Raw genomic sequence first — 19,974 nt, 5'->3', positions numbered from 1 at the left:
CCCAGCACCTGTGCACTGTCTACACTGCCACTTTACAGCACTGAAACTTGCAGCACTCAGGGGGGTGTTTTTTCACACCAAGTGAAAAAGTTGCAGCACTGTAAAGTGGCAGTGTAGACAAGGTCTTAGTTTCTCGCATTAGGGCCCCTTTGCGCCAGCTCCCCGCCCAGTTGCTGCTGGCAAAGAAGTCCCACGCAGACCTGCAGCCAGCAGTGACGTCTGACAGTCTCAGCCTCTTCCACATGTGGCTCTCTCCAGCTCCCCGGCAGCTCCCACTCCCAGGAGTCCCCAACAGAGCCCGGCCACCGCCCTGCGCCCGTCCGGGAGAGGGACGCACAGCGGGGAGGAGGCGGACAGGGGCTGTAGTCCCCTGCTCCGCAGAACGAGCCCAAACATTACGTGACCCCCGCTGCGAAGTTTCGCACCCCCGGAGAGCTCGGGGCGGGAGCGAGCGGCTGGCGGCAGAGCAGATTAACGGCTTCACGCCCCTCCTGCTGGCCTGGCAGCGCCGGGGGCCCAGCGGCTACGTGCACCTCGCTCCCCTAGGACACTGTCCCGCTACCACAGGCCGAAAGAGAACCCAGCAACAAGGCGCCCCGGCACCGGCTAGACCCACACAAGCCCCACCCCCTTCGCTGCTCATGCGCGCTTCTAGCCAGACTCCGCCCCGCCCCTTGAGGCCCACTGTCCCTGCGCATGCGCTCTATAGCTCTCCCATTGCCGATGAGGGTCTCTCTCAGCACTTCCGGAGGAGGGACGAGGCTGGAACGGTGAGGGTCACGTGCTCTCGCTGGCCCCGCCCCCAGGTGCGGCTGGACGGGACGATGTTGCTGCTGCTGGAGAAGCTCCCGGCTGACCAGGCCCTGAAGGTGAGACCCGCCCCCGCAGCCGGTGCGCTGCTCCCCGCCCCCTGCGTGGCGTCTGGGCCGCCCGCAGCCCCTCCAAGTAGCGGCACCCAGGTGGCCCCGGTGCGGGCAGACGCGGTACCGCGCCCAGCCGGGCGGGCTGTCGGTGGGCAGCGAGCGGCCCCGGCCGTGCCCTGGCGCCCGCTTGGCTACCCCGGCGCGGGGCCGGGCGCCTTGCCCTATGCTGCACGTCAGCTGGCGGCGCCGCAGCCCGCCTGGGACCAGGGCCTGTCATCTCCGGGCTAGTGCCAGGTGGGGTGACTCGTCCTTGCTAATAACGGGAACCCCCTTTGCTGTACATAAGCACAAAACAAGCGGCCCGAATTCCTCACCGTGTGACATTGACAGGAGCCGCCCTCCCTTCCTCGGGGACACACAGAGCAGCCTCCCCGTTTTGTTACGGGTGTGTGTCAGTAACATCCTGCGTGTGACCCCTGGGCCACTACACCTCTGCACGTCCGGCTTGGGGTCCCCGCCCCGGCCTCAGTATTCACACCTACACATAGGGAAGCAATCCCAGCACCCGTGGTGGTTCTGGGATTTATGGGCTAAACTTCTGTGGTCAATATTTTAAGTAACTTAGACATAGATACTTGCTGTCTATGAAGAGAAGAATGTTCAGGACAACGACTCCTTCCTCTCCCACCTGGGAGGCTTCCTTGCTTCCCTCCCCCATCTACTTTTCCTACCCTCCGCCTCCCCAAAATATAATAAACCATTAATGGCAACCATCCTGTGGACATGTTTCTGTATGGATCAGGATTCCCTCTGCTCGCTAAACTGGAAGGGATAATTGGCTCTTAACTTCTTAGAAGTAAGGAGATAAATACTTTTAATTGTCAGGAGAAGGGTATCAGTTACATTTGTCTTTAAATGTAATTTTGAGTGAGGCTGCATTAATTCATCAAACCCTAATAAAATGAGCTGGGCAAATCTTTCCTGTCTCCTGTTGTTCCCTTCTCTCCAGACAGCTCCTATTAGCTTATCATTAGGGCTGTCAAGCGATTAAAAAAATTAATCATGATTAATCACATGATTAAAAAAATCACGATTATATAAATATTTTTGGATGTTTTCTACATTTTCAAATATATCGATTTCAGTTACAACACAGAGTACAAAGTGTACTGTGCTCACTTTATATTTATTTTTATTATAAATAATTGCACTGTAAAAAGAAAAGAAATAGTATTTTTCAGTTCCCTTAATGCAAGTACTGTAGTGCAATCTCTTTATTGTGAAAGTTGAACTTAAAAATGTAGAATTATATACAAAAAATAACTGCATTCAAAAATAAAACAATGTAAAGTGAGCCTACAAGCCCACTTCTTGTTCAGCCAATCGCTCAGACAAACAAGTTTGTTTACATTAGCAGGAGATAATGCTGCCTGCTTCTTGTTCAGAATGTCACCTGAAAGTGAGAACAGGTGTTCGCATGGCACTGTTGTAGCCAGCGTTGCAAGATATTTATGTGCCAGATGTGCTAAAGATTCATATGTCCCTTTCTGCATCAACCACAATTCTAGAGGACTTGCATCTATGCTGATGATGGTTTTGCTCGATAATGATCCAAAGCAGTGCAGATCAATGTATGTTCATTTTTGTCATCTGAGTCAGATGTCGCCAGCAGAAGGTTGATTTTTTTTTTGGTGGTTCAGGTTCTGTAGTTTCTGCATCGGAGTATTGTTCTTTCAAGACTTCTGAAAGTATGTTCCACATCTCGTCCCTCTCAGATTTTGGAAGGCACTTCAGATTCTTAAATCTTGGGTCAAATGCTGTAGCTATCTTTAGAAATCTCACATTGGTATCGTTTTGTCACATCTGCAGTGAAAGTGTTCATAAAACGAACAACATGTTCTGGGTCATTATCCGAGACTGCTATAATATGAAATATATGGCAGAATGCAGGTAAAACACAGAAAAAGAGACATACAATTCTTCCCCAAGGAGTTCAGTCACAAATTTAATTAACGCATTATTTTTTTAATGAACGTCCTCAGCATGGAAGCATGTCCTCTGGAATGGTGGTTAAAGCATGAAGGGACATACAAATGTTTAGCATGTCTAGCACGTAAATATCTTGCAGTGCTGGCTACAAAAGTGCCATGCAAATGCCTGTTCTCACTTTCATGTGACACAGTAAATAAGAAGAGGGCAGCGTTATCTCCCGTAAATGTAAACAAACTTGCTTGTCCTAACGATTGGCTGAATAAGAAGTAGGACTGAGTGGACTTGTAGGCTCTAAAGTTTTACATTGTTTTGTTTTTGAGTGCAGTTATGTAACAACAACAAAATCGACATTTGTAAGTTGCGCTTTCACGATAAAGAGTTTGCACTATGGTACCTGTTTGAGGTGAATTGAAAAAATATTTCTTTTCTAATTTTTACAGTGCAAATATTTGTAATAAAAATAATATAAAGTGAGCACTGTACACTTAGTATTCTGTGATGTAATTGAAATAAACATATTTGAAAATGTAGAAAAACATCCAAAATATTTAATAAATTTCAATTGATATTTTATTGTTTAACAGTGCGATTAAAATTGCGATTAATCACGATTAATTTTTTTGAGTTAATTGTGTGCGTTAACTGCAATTAGTCGACAGCCCTACTTATCGTGTATCTAATAGTTTTCTTACTTTTTGATTTTTAAAGAACTGTGAAACAGACAAGCTGTTTATTACAGGGGTGGCCAAACTTACTGACCCTCGGAGCCGCATATGACAGTCTTCAAAAGTTCGAGAGCTGGGCCACACCTGCTGGGGCTTGCAGCTTCAGTCCTGCTGAAGCCCCAAGCCGTGGCAGGTACACCCCGCAGGGTTGAAGCCCTGAGACCCTCTCCCTCTGCTGGGCAACAGCCATGAGATCTCTCTCGCCTGTTGGGCAGAAGCCCTTACCCCACCACCTCACTGCAAGGCAGAGGTCCCAAGCTCCCCCCTCACAGTCTGGTAGGTGGAGAATGGAGGGAGATGTGAGGGACTCCGTGAGCTGCACTTTAACGGTAAATGTGGCTCGTGAGTCACAGTTTGGCCATCTGATATTATGTACAAATCACTGTCCAAACACACACACAGTTGGCAGTTTTATATTTAACAAGAGAAATAAGAAAAATATCTTGATTAAAATAACTAGAGGACTAGTGAAAATATTCTTGACCTTTTTTACCAGTACAAATAAAACACTTGAGATATTCTTCAGTCATCCTCACAATTGTCAGCGCAAAATAAATTAAACACTGACTTTCCTCGCTGATAATAATCCAGAATCCTCTGCTGCTGTCATAACAGCTCTGACTATTGTTGATTTTTTTTTTTGTAAATGAAGTACTAGTCAGTCCTTTTCAACCACAAAGAAAGTAGTTGCTGCACTGGGCCTTGAGGATAGAGAAACTAGGGGAGAGTTTCTGGGTGCAAGTGGCTGGTGATTTGGGGAATGGGGAATTATAGTAGCAGTGGATACTCACTTATTAACATCTTGTATTTATGCTGCACATTTAATTTTGAAGATTCCAAAGTGCTTCAGAAAGATCATTGCACCTCACTCAGGTGAAACTCAGTGATAGTTTAATAGCACATATCAATACTGTATAACAGAAGATGGGCGGGGGGGGGAAGAAACAACTATCCAGATGAAGAGGCATGATGTAGTTACCCTGTGTGGACCCTGGCCAAAGCAAGGGAATTAAACATATCTCCTTTAGGCCTTGGCTACACTGGTGCTGTACAGTGCTGCAACTTCCTGCGCTCAGGGGTGTGAAAACGCCCCCCCCGCCCCCTCCGAGCGCAGCGAGTGCAGCACTGTAAAACGCCAGTGTAATCAGCGCCTGCAGCGCTGCAAGCTACTCCCCTCGGAGAGGTGGAGTACTTACAGTGCTGCGAGAGAGCTCTCGCAGCGCTGGCGGCGCGACTACACTTGCGCTTCATAGCGCTGCCGCAGCAGCGCTGTGAATTCCCAAGTGTAGCGAAGGCCTTAGTGAAAAGTGTTGTGTGATGTAGTCAGGATCTCTTTATTTATTTTTTTTAACAGCTCTTCCAGAATAGGCTACCTCTAGCTGCACATTATCCCTTTACACAATACCAGGGTGGCATTCATTCAGCATCCAGCCACTGAGGCAAATGTGACACCTGAATTGTCTGCTGAACTTTGCTTCTTGTGTAGGGTAATAGTGGAGCCATTATAAAGCCTTAGAGGGTTTTTTTGTTTTTTCCCCCCCAGTTTCTTCACCAAGTAGTTGATGGCATATGTGGCCGTGCATATTGTCGATATCAGGATTATGGCAGTGTTTGGAATTTGGCAGAATGGATGGAGGTATTAGAAGAAACAACAACATTCTTCAAAACTACAGTTGGCAAAAATCTGTCAGATGAAGAGGTGAGATTATCATCATTGATTAGATTTGACTTTCTGCCATCAAGCCTAGTGCTATTGCTATTCTATCCTGAAATATTTATATATTTTAAGTGGGGGTTCATATGTTAAATATAGGATCTGGATAGTAATAAAATAAACCAAATCTTGATCACCTTAAGCAGCTCCCTGTCTGCCTCCTCTCATCCCCCTTTATTTCAGGGATTCTGTGCAGCTCCCTGTATCCTCTCTCTGTTCCAGGTTCTTTGTGACCCTCCCCCATTTCCTTCCTCCCCTACCAGCGTCCTCCATTCTCCCCTCATGCCAGCAGTTCTGTGTGCACCCTATTCTCACTTCCCCTCCGTGGCAGGGATTTTCTTCACCTTCCCTTCTTCCATGCCAGATTCCCCCCCCACCCCTCCATCCCTGACTCTGGTTCTATGTGCCCCCATTCCAAATTCCCCCATTATTCTCTACATGGCAGGGGCTTTGTGTGTGCTCTCATTCTCAGGTCCCTAATACTGGCTTTCAGGGTTCTGTGGGGTCCATTCCTCCTCCTCCTCCCATTCCATGGGCTATGTGTGCCTCCCCATTCCTGCCTTCTTCCCACATGCTAGGGTCTACAGTCCTCTTCTCTCCCCCCCCCCACCCCCCCCCCCAGTCTCTCTATACTCCTTTCCCCTGGGCCAGGGTTATGTGTGCCCCCCTTATTCCATTCTGGGGCCACCCATTCTTCCCACTCATGGCATTGGGGCTGTGTGCCCCCCCCCATACCAGGGATTCCGTTTTTCCCCCCAGCCCCACATAGCAGGGACCCCCATAGGAGGGACTCTGCAAACTCTCCTTCCTTTCCACCCATGCCAGGGGCTCTGGCTGCTCTCCCCCCTTCCCACCTTCCTCCACCATTCTAGTGGCTCTGTCTGCTCCCTCCCCCCGACCAGGTTTCCCCCATTTCCTTCCTCCCTCCACCAGCGTTTCTGTGTGACCCATTCCCCCTTCCCTTCGTGCCTGGGCTATATGTATGTCCCCATTTCCTCTCTTCCCTCATTTTCTGTCTGGGAGATAAGTCATTCAGGGTGTCAGCGAGTTACTCTATTGGAGGATGAGCAGAGATGAGATGTGGTATTGATATTGTGGAAGACACAGTGTGCCTAATTTTAAGGAAAACTTATAAGTGCTCATAAATATAGTTAAGAATGTATTTATTTCATTTTATGGATAGCAGGGAGGTAGCAGTCAGAATGCTAGCTCCAGAGTGTATGTGGGCATCTGAGTGACAGATAAACAGTCAATACCAGTGTGTCCTTTCAAACTAGCACTGGGAGAGTTACCTTTTATTTTATTTTTTTAAGGAGCGCCTCAATGGATTCTAATTGAAACTTTTCTTTTAAGAAAAGAATCTAAACAGGTTAAATAGTATCCCTTTGAGAGACCATTCTCCAGTCAATGTTTTATACATATATTTAATTTACAGTTATGGAGATAAACTTCATGGAGTCATGTTTGCTTATGCACCATAGGAAACACACCTGGGGGAAATCAATAGGAAAGGGGCATTGATAGGGAAACTTCCTTGAATTTTTCAAGCCTCAAGTGCATTCAGCTGAATTGTTTGTTAACAACAGTGAGTAAACACTTCACAAATTTCCCTAGCACATAAACAAGGCTTTATAGTGAATAAAAATTTCACTGTATCTGAGGGTGCTTTGGTGGTTGCTTATCTCCACTGTCTGCCATCGTGACCTGTTGGGAGAGGCAAGGGCAAACACTGAATGTAACTCCAGGTAGCAGTTATCATTTTGGCTTCTTATCCAGTACAGCTATATTCTATTGTAAATATAAGCTTTTCTGCTTCATAATTAAAACTCTCTTTTTACTGATATTTGCAGGCTGTTCAGCAGTTGAATGAGCTGAGCTCAAGCTATCAAGAAGCAATAATGAAATGCTTGAAAGGCAGAAAGGAAGAAATCAGGCATGCATTGGTAGAAAGCATAAGTGCAATCTCCTCTGCCCAGCTACAGGATTTTGACTGGCAGTTAAAGGTGAGACACTATCTCTGTTGCTTACTGTCCAGAGCCTACAAGGCTACAGACACACCCTCTGGTAGGCTGCCTGATTCAGAGGTAAGGTTAGACTTATATGGATACCAGAAACCCAGAGCAGAAGAATTGCTGGGAAGGCATACAGCTCATGAAAATAAGCTCCCCTTTGCAGTGCTGCATTGTTGCCATCTCTTGGACGTTTTTGTGAGCTTTTGATTCTCCTCACACATTTAATTTACATCTCTCCATCACAATTTGAGCCCTAACTGGGAAACTTGAATAGAAGAAGAAAACCTTTTGCTTAGAATAAAATAAAAAAGTAAAGCTACATGAAGACTGTGGAATTCTCTAACTCATGTAAAAACAATAACCCTCTAGATCAGGCGTGCACAACATGCGGCCCGCCGCGTGGGCTCACAGTGCGGCCCGTGGGGGGTGAGTAGGCAAGGGGGGGGGGGGGGGAGGGACTGAGGCGGCGAGCAGGGGGGCAGGTGAGCCGGTGGCTGAGGAGGCGAGCGGGCGGGTAGTGACGGGGGGGCAGGTGAGCCGGGGGAGGGCTGAGGATGTGAGCTGTGTTGGTGGCTGACCTGGTCTACTGATCTGGTCTGGCTCCCATCCTCTCTCCAAGGGTTGCAGCTGTCTGGAGGTGCCTGCTTTCCATGCCTTCCTCATTCACACCTCATTCATTCAACAGGGCAATTGATTACAAAGTGGGGGGGGAAGATCTTATTCTACTTCTAGCAAAAAGACGTTTTTCTTTTACCTCAATTATACTACCTTAGGAGCCCGCTATAACATATTACAAAGGTTCAATACTGCTGTTTTGGTGGGGCGGCGCTGGGAAGGAGGGTTTGTTTCCGCGGGGCGGGCGGCGCTGGCGGGGGGTGGGTGGTGCTGGGGGGGGGTTCGGCAGGGCCGGGGGGTTTCAGCCCTCAGCTATTTTCTTTGGAGTAATATGGCCCTCGCCACTTTACAAGTTCTGCTGGCCTGCTCTAGATCATGACTAAATGTATGTACGTTTAAGGGATAGATTGACATCAGTTGTATTTAGTTTTATTTTACTAAAGAGAACGGTGCTGCCCAAAGTTGGAAGAACATCTGCCTATAGTAGAAGTGCTCTTTTGCATAAACATTTTAATCTGCCAGAAGTGCATTATAGAAATAATCCTGATAATATTGCTTATGTTTATCTGTCCTTGTTAGTTGTTAAATAACAGATTAGCTTTTTGTCCTAACAAGCACTGTAGATATTTTTTGCTGAAAAATGATTTTGAACTCCAAGTCAGTTTTTGACTGGACCAGATTTTGCAGGAGCTGATAGCATAACATCATGTTGTGCTTCAGATGAGCTGCGTGTTAAGTACTGATCTGTCTCACTGACTGAATTTACTGTTGACAAGATTATAAACCAGACCTATAAAAACACCCAGTTGCTGCCCGCAGTTTCTTGTTACTTTCTTCTATTGAGGTTGTTTTTTTGTTTTTTTTTTTTTTTAATTTCTGGCTAAGAATTAATTCTGAATTAATATAACATCTGAACTAATTCTCAGCTGTCCATTTCTTCCTTTGTGGCTCACTTTTTGCGTTATCCTTTATTCCCATTAGTCACCTGTGCAATTTATTAAAATCAGAAACTCTCCTTTGGGGAAATGCTGCTGTAATAGTTATATAGAACCAGCTGCCTTCCCATAGTTGAACAGGACCAAAATCAAGTCACAGCCTCCCTGTGTCTGGTATATGATAATACTGCCAAGTGAATGGAAAAATGTATTCAGTATTTGCTAGCCAATGTGAAAAATACCTGCACCACTTCACACTCTCTGCAATTTAAAGGAATAGAGCTGTGTACTGTATTTAGTTGCAAAATTGTCAATAAACTTTCTATTACATTTAAAAAAAAAAACGTTTACTAGGACTGATTTAAATAGTAGAAAAACCTTGACATGCCATTTGACCGGTTTTACCAGTATTTGTAAAATTGTATAATTGCTAAATAGTATTTGATCATCTGCAGAGTTGGCTGGAAAGTGCAAAAAACCACTTAAGAATAAGAATGGCCATACTAAGTCAGACCAGTGGTCCATCTAGCCCAGTATCTTGTCTTCTGACAGTGGCTAATGCCAGGTGCTTCAGAAGGTATGAACAGAACAGGTAATCGTTGAGTGATCCATCCCCTGTCGTCTACTCCCAGCTTCTGACAAACAGAGGCTAGGGACTCTTCAGAGCATGGTTTTGCATCCCTGCCCATCCTGGCTAATAGCCATTCATGGACCTATCCAGTTCTTTTTTCAAACCTGTTATAGTCCTGGTCTTCACAATATCCTCTGGCAAAGAGTTCCACAGCTCAACTGTACATTATGTGATGAAATATTTCCTTCTGTTTGTTTTAAACTTGCTTCCTATTACAGTAAATGCTTTGTTATTCGGTATGTTGCGGGAATGGGGGGTGCTGGTAAGTCAAAAATTCTGGTTAACTAAGAGTTATACTTACCAATGGAGGGAGGTAGTTTGGATGCGGGAGGAGGCTCAGGGCTGGGGGTTGTGGTGCGGGAGGGGTTGGGGCGCAGGCTCTAGGAGAGAGTTTGGGTGCAGGAGGGGGCTTGGGGCAGGGGTTGGGGTGCGGGAGGAGTTTCAGGGTGCTGGATCCAGGTAGTGCTTACCTTGGGTGTCTCCCCGGTGACATGTCCCTGCTGCTTGTAGGCGGAAGTGTGGCCCGGTGGCTCAGCGCACTGCCTCCACCCGCAGGCGCTGGGCCGCAGCTACCATTGGCCGCAGTTCCTGGCCAATGGGAGTTGCGGAGCCAGCACTCAAGGCGGAGGCGTCGCACAGAGCCCCCATGGCTGTTCCTCTGCCTAGGAGCAGCAGGGATGTGTCGCCGCTTTCGGCCATGCGGAGTCAGGTAGGGAGTCTGCCAACCCCGCGCCAACTAGACTTTTAATGGATATCAGAAATGCTGGTTTCTAGAGCTTTCTGGTTGGTAAAGTGTCGGATAACACAATTTTTACTGTAATTTCATTTGGTGACCCCAAGTTCTTGTGTCATGAGACTGAGTAAATAACACTTCCTTATTTACTTTCTCCACATCAGTCATGGTTTTATAGATCTCTATCATATTCCCCTGTTCTTTTCTGGTACTTTGACTCTGGTACTTATTCAACAAGTTCCAGAGTAATTGCGTAAATTGTAAATACTGTTCAGTCAGGCCTACTGTCATCTCTTTTACCTTTATAGTCTTTCATGGCTCTCTCTCTCTCTCAGCAGATTTGCCCTTTTTATCTAATCCTGGCCCTTGTTGGATGCATATTTCAATTCCATTCCATTGTATAACTTGCATGCAGGATTATTTGAAAAACTAAATAAGCAAGAAACTGTTTAAGTGTTGGCAGGTCCAAAATGTAATCTGCTTTAAAATTTGATTGCAAAGTTTAGGCAACCAAAGTTTTCAGGAATGATTTCAAAACACATGGTTCAGTGCTGCTGCCTATACTTAACCCTAATCCTGACAATGCCCTTTCAAGATAAAGTGTAGATGTGGTGGCCTGGTGGATATATAACATTTAATGGCTCTATTTTAAATGACTTTTAATTCATCATGTACAGCTTGCTCTCTCCAGTGATAAAATCTCCATGCTGCAAATGCCACTTCTCAATCTTGATCTGGATGTGAAAGAAAATGGTGAAATTAAGCCAGTCTCTGTAGAAATGAATAAGGAAGAACTGCAGAACCTAATAAATGCACTGGAAGCAGCTAATAAGGTATTTATTACTGAATTTTTATTACATCCTTTCTTAATTAGGTCCTAAGTACTACAATCATTTTAGTTTACTGTATTCCTGTTCTTATAGGACGATTTTATAGGAAGTGACTTGGTAGTGGAACATGCTTCTGTGGAGTTAGAGCTTATTACTGTATTTAAGTTTATGTTTATCTTTAGCAGTCTTTGTTTATCTCTGGCACAGTTTTATAAAAATCATCTCTTCCTCTAATGAACAGTTAACATTTTTTTTGTCATTAGCACTAGTTGATTTTTATCAAACTTTCTTCCTCTGCTGCTCTACCGCTGATTGGAATTCTGTGGCGTAGGCCCAAAATTTTGCATGCCCCTCTTATATTGTTTTGTTTCATAGTGTTTGGTTACCATGGTTAGCCTGTCTGGTTCTGTATAGCAAGACAGAGCCCTGGATATTGCTACCTAACAACAAAATGCTCTTGATGCTGTACATTAGAAAAAGTTCCATTTCAAAGGTTCCCATTCCTTCTACAGGGGCAGGAATGCAACAAGCACAATAGACCGCTGAGATCAGGATCAAACTGTCCTGAAAGTTGTAGCAAGCAGAAAAGAATATGAAAAGAACAGCATTTTAGATGAGTCACATACAGAATGATTTGAAGACAGAATTTCCTCCTGACCCTCACAAAGCATCAGTGTCTGGAAACACTCTTTGACACATTATATGGGTTTATCTAGATCAGGGGTGGGCAAACTTTTTGGCTTGAGGGCCACATCAGGGAATAGAAATTGTATGGAGGGCCATGAATGCTCACAAAATTGGGGTTGGGGTGCGGGAGAGGGTGTGAGCTCTGGGGTGGGGCTGGGGGTGAGGAGGTTGGGGTGCTGGAGGGTGCTCTGGGCTGGGACCGAGGGGTTCAGAGCAGGGCTTTGGAGTTGTGCTCCGGCTCTGCTCCAGCTCCAGGCAAAATCCTGCAGCTTCACTGCTCCTGAGCTGCTCCAGGCTCCGCTTCAAGCCCTTGTTCAGAGGGCAATCAGGGCTGGGACTGGGGTGCAGGAAGGGGTTCAGGTTCTGGCTGGGAGTGTGGGCTCGGGGTGGTGCTGGGGATGAGAGGTTTGGTGTGCAGGAGGGTGCTCCAGGCTGGGATCGAGGGAGATCAGGGCTTGGGCAGGGTGTTAGGGCGTGGGGAGAGTCTCAGGGGTGTGACCCCTGACCCAGCGCCCCCTGAAGTGGGGCCAAGCCGCGTGGTGCGGCCCCTGACCCTGCGCCCCAGCCGGAGCGGGGCCGAGCCACCTGGTGCAGCCCTGACACCGCGCTCCGGCTGGAGCGGGGCTGAGCCACGTGGTGCAGCCCTGACACCGCGCTCCGGCCGGAGCGGGGCCGAGCCGCTTTGTGCGGCTCAGGAGCTGGCTTAAAATGGCTCATGGGCCATAGTTTGCCCACCCCTGATCTAGATCAAGCAATCCTTTATTTCCTGTGGGCTAATAGAACAGATAGAAAAGGAATTGTACACTGAGAATGCCAGTATATCTGACATTGAAAAAATTAATTTTAATGGAAACTAAATCCCCTGGAATAGTTCCAAATTGGACAATGGAAAGCAGAAAATAAACGGAAGAAAGTAACTTAAACATTTTTGGAGTGGTGTGGTGATAGGGAAAGACAAAGTATTGTCTGACTTGTATATTTGTGGATGGTAATCACATGGATTGGAGGTATCCTCAACCAAATTGCAGCATTTATTCAAGGCACTTTATAAGGTACAGTGGTTTGTTAGCGCTGTTGATGAATGATGTACGTGCTTTAAATATCTGTTGATTTACTAATAATGACCGTTTACAAACTTCTGTCTCCCAGTAGAATGAGTGGAGAAATGATGGAATAAAGTAGAAGGATCTAGTTAGAAGTTGGCTATTTATCTCTTAGATCAAGTTTTGGTTGTTTTTTTGAGGTTTTTTTTTAAACTTAGCTGACAAACTATTTGCTGTTATCTATTTATAATGTCTTAATGTCATGGCTGCAATTTGCAGGCCAACACTTCTAATATTTTTTCAAGACTGCTTGGCAACTGGGAAATCCTGGCTAGTAATTCTTAGTGCTTTTAGTATCAAATGCTAAATGAGGCAGAAGTATAACAGCTGTTTTTTAAAAAAGTGGTCGTACATAGTTCAAAGTGGTACGAGCACATCTCAGTGTAGTAGCGCGAGGACTGGGCCCCCAAGCAACCTGACAGCTAGTCATTGGGCTGGACATCTTCATCCCAGGTGCAGCGGACACTTCCATATATGCCCTGCTGTAGCCAACAGCCTTCTTTTGCTTTTGGGAGTAGCTCTCTGGCTACCTGCAGGAACTGTTCCTTCTTGGCAGAGTGGTCTCCTAGGCAGTTGGCAGCAGTTCCTGTTTGGGCCTTCTCAGAGCTGATCACAGGAAAACTCTGAGGCCTCTGGGTACCCCTGAGTTCCCTGCAAATGAAGCCAAAGGAGCAGTTGCTCATCAAGATTCTGGGCTACCCAGCCAGGGCTCCTTTAGCCCAGGCTTCAGCAGATGCCAGCTTGCTCGGCGCTCTCCTCAGGGTTCCAGAGGAAGAGAAGGTAAAGTTCTCAAACTTGATTGTATGTATTGAGAGGAGGGACTCACTCTGTGAATGGTGTCCCATGTCTGGTGTGTGAGGCAGAAACCTGCAGGCATATTTGCAAAGACTGTTTGTAAGGTATTGTCCAGGCATCTTGAGCCTGTCACTCTGGCCCTGATTGTAGCTGAATCTCATTCTTCTTTCAATTTCTTTCTGAAGGTCGTTTTGCAGCTGAAATGACGAGATTCTGACTATCAGTGACATCTGTTGGTGGTGGTTCCACAAGAGACTGCAAAGAGAATGGAGATATACTCTATAAAGTGGGAAAGTAATGATGCTATTAAAGTACTGAGTTAAGCAAGCAATACTGATGTGGACCAGAAGATTTATCACAAATTTGCTGGAAAAAGAAAGCCTGCTGTCCACTAGACCCAAAACACAGTTGCCTTGTAGAAAATGCTGAAAGTTGTATAGGCCTATGAAAGACTACAGTAGCATTTATGAAAAATTTGAGTGCTGTGTTTGACTTTGGAGAGGAGATTTTGCAGATGTACATAAGCTTGTTTTTGTTCAGAATAAGAAATCTTGCCTTCACAGTAACTTATTACATAACCGTGTAATATAAGTTGCTTTCCTGGGAAGGGTAAGCACACCTGTGTCCTGGAACATAAATATTTGATACTTGTGAATAGCAAAGTAATAAACTGTTGATGCTTTACATAGATAATGGCTTTTGAAAATTTAAAAAAATCTTTAAACATTCAGAACCTTCCGACCTGTGTCTTGTGGGTTTCACATAATTGTCTTGAATCTGCTCTGAAAACTGCACCAGTGTCAAAGTTCTGAATAAGAAACACGTGGCTTTCAACTGACAAGTGTGACTCAAAAAAAAAAATCAAGAGGTAGCTTTGCAGAACAGTAGGTCAGCTATTTCCAAAGTGTGTCTGAGTGTATATGCTGTACACAGGCTGTCAGAATAGTGCTCCCAGCCCAATATAGTCATTTTTCTGCAGGGAGGGTGTTACACACCTGCTGAGTTTGGGGGCAGGATTTAGACTACATGCAGAATTTCGGAAGAGAATTTATTGATACCAGAAATCTGTCTGATTCAAATAATTACATGCTTGTCTAAATATCAAAACATGTTTAGTTGTATTTAAATAGAATAAAAAAAAATTTATGCATTCATTTTACTTGCAGTGAACTGTAGTAAACCACGTTATCTGCCTTTAACAAATAAATTCTTGTGACTCTCTTTCAGCCAGAGGATGCGGAAGTGATGTAAAGGGCAGGATCCTGCTTTCATACCCAGATAATAGTGATTTGTGAGGTACAAGACCCAAGACTATCATTCATTTCAGTAGTTAGGTTCCCATTGACTTGTGTGGGAGCAAGACCTGAGTTCAGATTTACATCTCCAAGAGAAAACAGTCAGCCACTACAACATTCTGTAGGCCAGATCCTCACCTGGGATAAATCAATTGGAGCTTTGCCAACTTGCATCACTTAAGAAGCTGGCCCTCTAAGGAAACATTAGCTCTGCCAGCATAAAATATAGGTGTCTTTTAAGTCAGTAATATGAAGGAATTCACTTTACATTACCTTAATTACTGAAATGCAAATTCATATTAATTATTTTCTATTTTTCTGCCTTAGATAGAATTTTAATTTTCTCTTTCCACTGTGAATAGTATTTGTAATTAAATGAATGTGTAAATACTTTGTGTTTTGCATATGGCAAGCTAATGAAAAAGCCATGAACCACCACTATTTAATATTATGGTCAGAGTACTACATAACAAAATTTCAGAAATGATAATTGCAAATGAACTCTTATTTTACTGTATCATTGTAATGGGATCTTCAGTAGGAATGAATTAGAGAGAAACAACCTTCATATATCACATAGAATAGTTACGTGTAACTTCAAGCAATTTATTTTAGATGCAGAGAGATGCACTGGGTTTTTCTGATTGAAATATAGCAATTTTGTTGCTTGCTCAAAGATATTCAGGCCATTATTGCTTTTTTAGCCTTGTTTTTGTCTTTCTGTTGTTGAAATGAGTGAATAGGTTTGCTTATCAGGTTAACGCAATCCATTATTCATTTGTGTATGTAAATTCTGCTGGTTTAGGCTAGCATGGCAGTAGCCCTAAGGGCTGCCACCTTTGATCACTAGTGTGCAGAATTGACGCCCCAAGATTGTTGGGAAGTTATGGAAGGAATATTCAGGATAGTGTTTCCCACGTAGAGTACCCATCATGGGGTAAAATCCCTCCAAACCCTGAAGTCCTCCATGTCTGTACTATATGTTGGACGAGTAATACTGTATATTATTTGTACTACCTAGGAGCCCTAGTAATGGACCAGCATCCTGCTGAATATATGTATAGTAAAGGGACCAAGGAAGGGGTACTGAGTGATTAACCAGAGAAGAGAGAACCCCAAAATATATCTTTAGTATTTCATTTCTGTGTCAGGCATTTAGTCATTGTAGGCAAAGTTTATTTTTATATTAATTGGTTGTAGACCAGTTTTGTAACTTGGCTGGAGAAATGTACTTAAATGTACCTAAATTATGCAGTCATGTTTATCCAATTTAGTAACTACAGTTGTTTACAGTGATTCTCAGACCTCTGTGGTTCAGGAGCCACATTAGCGATTAGTATTACCCAAAAGAGCCACAGTAGTGTGACTTCATTGTTTCATTTACTGTAGTAGTGGCGCAAACATAGTATATATTCAGATTTAAACAGTATGACATGGGAAATACTAATTATATATATAAAATTCTCACAGCAAAATCACTAATCAAGTATTATTTTATCAACTACAATTGGTTAATAATATAGTAAAAGCATCCTGATTGGTTGTTAATTAAATCAGTGTTTTTATATTATATGCTGTAAAGAGCTGCAGGAGACACATTGAAGAGCCACTTGCACCTTGTGAGCTTCAGTTTGAGTATCACTGTCTGATAGTTAGAGAGTAGCGTCAACAGCAACTCCTTGAGCTCCTCAAGAAGCCAGAGTGCCAGAGAATAGAGAAAGTTTAGTAATGTGGACAAACTAACAGTGTGGTTTGTGTGTCTTTGGGCTGTTCAGGTTTTGGATGCTGTGGTCTAAATTTTCAAAAGTGATTAATGATTTTAGGTGCCCAATTTGATCCACATTAAAGGGGCCTGTTTTTCAGGACGTTCTGGGCACTCAAAAATTAAGACACCTGAAATCTCTTAGTTGCTTTAGATCCTATGCCTCTAGCCTTCTCTGCAGATTTTTCCAATCCCTCTCCCTGAGCGGAGAATTTAGTTAAAATTCAGCAAGTTGAAACTAGAAGTCTTCCCCTTCTTATGGGATTCACAGTGGGAAGGGAGATCATCACCCTATATATTTATCTGATAGCCTCTGGTGACTGCGTAACTGTGAAATTCTTAAAATTTGAATGCAGAGAGCTATAAATTAATGGACAGACAATCATAAAAGATATTCAAGTAAAACCAGTGACTTTCCTCTATTCAGGCTGACCGTGCTCGATTTTTGGATTGAATAGCTTATCCTATACTGTTCCCCCCCCCCCAACACACACACACTATTTTATCTAGAGCAGTCTTTACAATGATAGCGTGCCTTGACTATTTTTCACATAACGCCATTATACATGCCTTATCTTTTCCCCACCAACTCCACAAATATCTTCGTCAGATAAGCATGGATATTGTGCTTGTATGCTTCAAGCACCTCAGAAATAAAGTGGGGACCTGCATATCAAAATTAGTTTTAATTAAAACTTGCTAAATACATACCCAAAAGACTCTTGTTAAAGGAGGCCTCACTGTTGCTAATTTAATCATTTTATTATCAACACCTCCTTTTTAGTGAGGTGGGGGAAGGAGTTACAAACAGGCTAAAAAACCTGTTCCTTAGATTTACAGTGCTGAAAGTAAGAACAGCTGCCATGCAAATGTATACTTTAAGTCAATTCTGTACATTTCTGAGTAGAGGACAACTTTGTTTTTTTTGTTTTGCCTTTTTACAGTTTATAAACACCATGAATGCATTAAAGAAAGTTTCCAAATGCTTACAAGGTCTCTATTTTAAATGATATAAAAGTGAGCAGGTGAAGTTGATACAGGAACATGCTTTTGATATAGGTTTTCATGCTGGTATCTTTTAGTTTTCAGAAATCTATTGTTCAAAAATATTGTAAAAAATGCTTCAAATTTAAATGCTTCAAAACAAGTTTTTTTTTTGTTGTTTTTTTAAATAGGCCCAAATGATAGGTTCAGATTGTACATTCATTCAAACTATAAAAAACACATGGAAAATCAGATGATTTCTCAGCTCATACAAAGCAAGTTTTAAAATCAAGCATTTATTTAAAAATAATACTTTTATTTGGTTACTAGGAAGATATAGGTTAATAAAGTTTACACACATACATTTTATATTACATGTTTTGAAGCTACGCAAAAATGGCTTTATAATTACCCTGTAGGTGTGTATGTTATTTACTTGTTCGTATTTTCTTGTTTGTGTCCTGCCATTCACTTACATAGGGCCAAACCATCCTGTGTGTAAGGCACGTAGTGGCCTACAGTAAAAATAAGAGGAAATGGACCAAAAGCAACGGAAGAGAGAGCCACTTTTCTATGGCATTATGTAGTATGTTTGGACAATAGCATATATCTGGCTATGCTATGGAAAGAAGGAGCTCCAGGAGAAAGTAGGGTTAAGAAAAGTTGTTTTCCCTAAGTTACGATCGCACATCTGGAAGTCACACCAGGCCAAACCAAAACTAATTTCTACAAAACTTGGTAAATTGTCAGCTTCAGCATTCATGGATATAGAGGAATGAAGAGTCAGACAAAGGTTAAAGGGGCATGTACAAGGAAAGAGCTCAAAACAAGCTCATCTGGCTGGAGGGTACACCAAGGAGCTTGTGTGTTAAGCATGTACCCAGCAGTGCTCCATCCAGTGCTTAGAAAGCTATATGCAAAGAGGGATGTTAAGTAAGGAAGAAGACATCACATCTCCAAACAGGTTCTCATACAGAACAAATAGTATTATACTGCACAGCATGGGCCTGTGTGAACTGCAAAATGTGGCCAAATGGGGCAAATCAGAGAAAAACACCTAGTCGAGGAAAGCAATACATTATGTGGTGGATTGTAATGTAAAGAGAAAGTGTTGGCCTTCATCATCAAAGTCACATGAGTCTCTACCAAAAGGGAGTGAAATAAAGAACACTCTGGAAACATCCAATCCATTCTGAATGCACAAGGGTTAGACCAATATCTGAGGAGTGATAGGCGAGCCCATTAGTTCCTAGCACAGAAATTGACTCATCTCCATGTTTCTCTGAATGTTTTCAGGCCTTGTCACATGCTCAATCTATTTAGCTATTTATACCATGCTTATTGCTACGGTATTTGTGTGCTCTACAAAACTATAAATCCATTAATCGATCTCAACATAGGCTCACTTTGTTTCTTTTTCCCCCTTCACCAGCACGCATGCACACATACTCTCTAATGGTATACATATGATTTAAAAAAATCATATTAATCTAGATGTTTTGTCTAGGTGGATCCTACTTCTGGTGCCTATGTGTTCACATGGGCACCAGAAGTAGGATCCGAGTGAACAAACCATGTCAAATAAGTTACTGTAACATAACACATTATGTTGTCTGCTAGATCAAAGTTAGAAAAATTTGATTTTTTTAGATTAGGACAAAGGAGATTCTAGCCCTCTATAGATGTTGCTCATTCTTTTTTATTATTATTGACTGTGCAAGGGTTGGTTTTCTGCACATTTGAAGACATACCTCCTCTGTGATTGAACACACTTTTTTCACATAGTTTTCCTCATGGTTTTGGCAATTGCATGGCTACTTTTGCAATTGTGCATGATTTGCCTCTCAGAACTTACTTAGACAAATTTTCTATTAAAGTTAGTGGAAGTCTTGTCTGAACAACAACTGCACAATTTGGTCCATTTCTGCTTACGTCACTGTATGTAAAAGTCACAGTATTGAGACCTTTATGGAAATTGTCATATATCAAAATGTAGAATCTAGTTCAGGAAAGTAACTCAAGTAAAATATTGACATCAACCTTTGGGGCAGCAAGTTATTCTAACGGTACCTTGTATAGATCTTTTAAGCATGTAATAAAAAAAGAAACAAATGTAATTGTACAGTAGAATATTTGAACAAAAATCTCAAACAAAAAGGGTACATGGGTACATACACACACTGTATGAAAATTGTATTTCAACATGTGAAAAGCATCTACACAAATTCACATTGCACTGACAGACCTGCAATTTGAATCAGAAAATGCAGCATATCTTGATACAAAGTAGAAAAGTTA

At 43.2% G+C, this 19,974-nt stretch overlaps 1 protein-coding gene across 1 annotated transcript; it reads left to right on the top strand.

The window, feature by feature from the left end:
* Positions 1–759: 759 nt before the first annotated feature.
* On the top strand, positions 760–17,678 carry COMMD8 (COMM domain containing 8). The gene is made up of 5 exons (XM_054029884.1): positions 760–869; positions 5,124–5,279; positions 7,145–7,297; positions 10,898–11,053; positions 13,821–17,678. Exons 1-5 carry the CDS (start codon positions 825–827, stop codon positions 13,839–13,841), a joined length of 531 nt encoding a protein of 176 aa, XP_053885859.1. The 5' UTR covers positions 760–824; the 3' UTR covers positions 13,842–17,678.
* The last annotated feature ends 2,296 nt before the right edge of the window (positions 17,679–19,974 follow it).

Source organism: Malaclemys terrapin, chromosome 5 (assembly GCF_027887155.1).
Source record: "Malaclemys terrapin pileata isolate rMalTer1 chromosome 5, rMalTer1.hap1, whole genome shotgun sequence".
NCBI classification, from domain to species: Eukaryota; Metazoa; Chordata; order Testudines; family Emydidae; genus Malaclemys; species Malaclemys terrapin.
This window is presented reverse-complemented; position numbering and strand designations above follow the sequence as displayed.

Excerpts from the sequence above, each read along its gene's own strand:
- COMMD8 (XM_054029884.1), top strand. The coding sequence starts at position 825 with ATGTTGCTGCTGCTGGAGAAGCTCCCGGCTGACCAGGCCCTGAAG. Across the intron at positions 5,280-7,144 it reads AAAATCTGTCAGATGAAGAG|GCTGTTCAGCAGTTGAATGA; the intron begins GTGAGATTATCA and ends TGATATTTGCAG. Across the intron at positions 7,298-10,897 it reads ATTTTGACTGGCAGTTAAAG|CTTGCTCTCTCCAGTGATAA; the intron begins GTGAGACACTAT and ends CATCATGTACAG.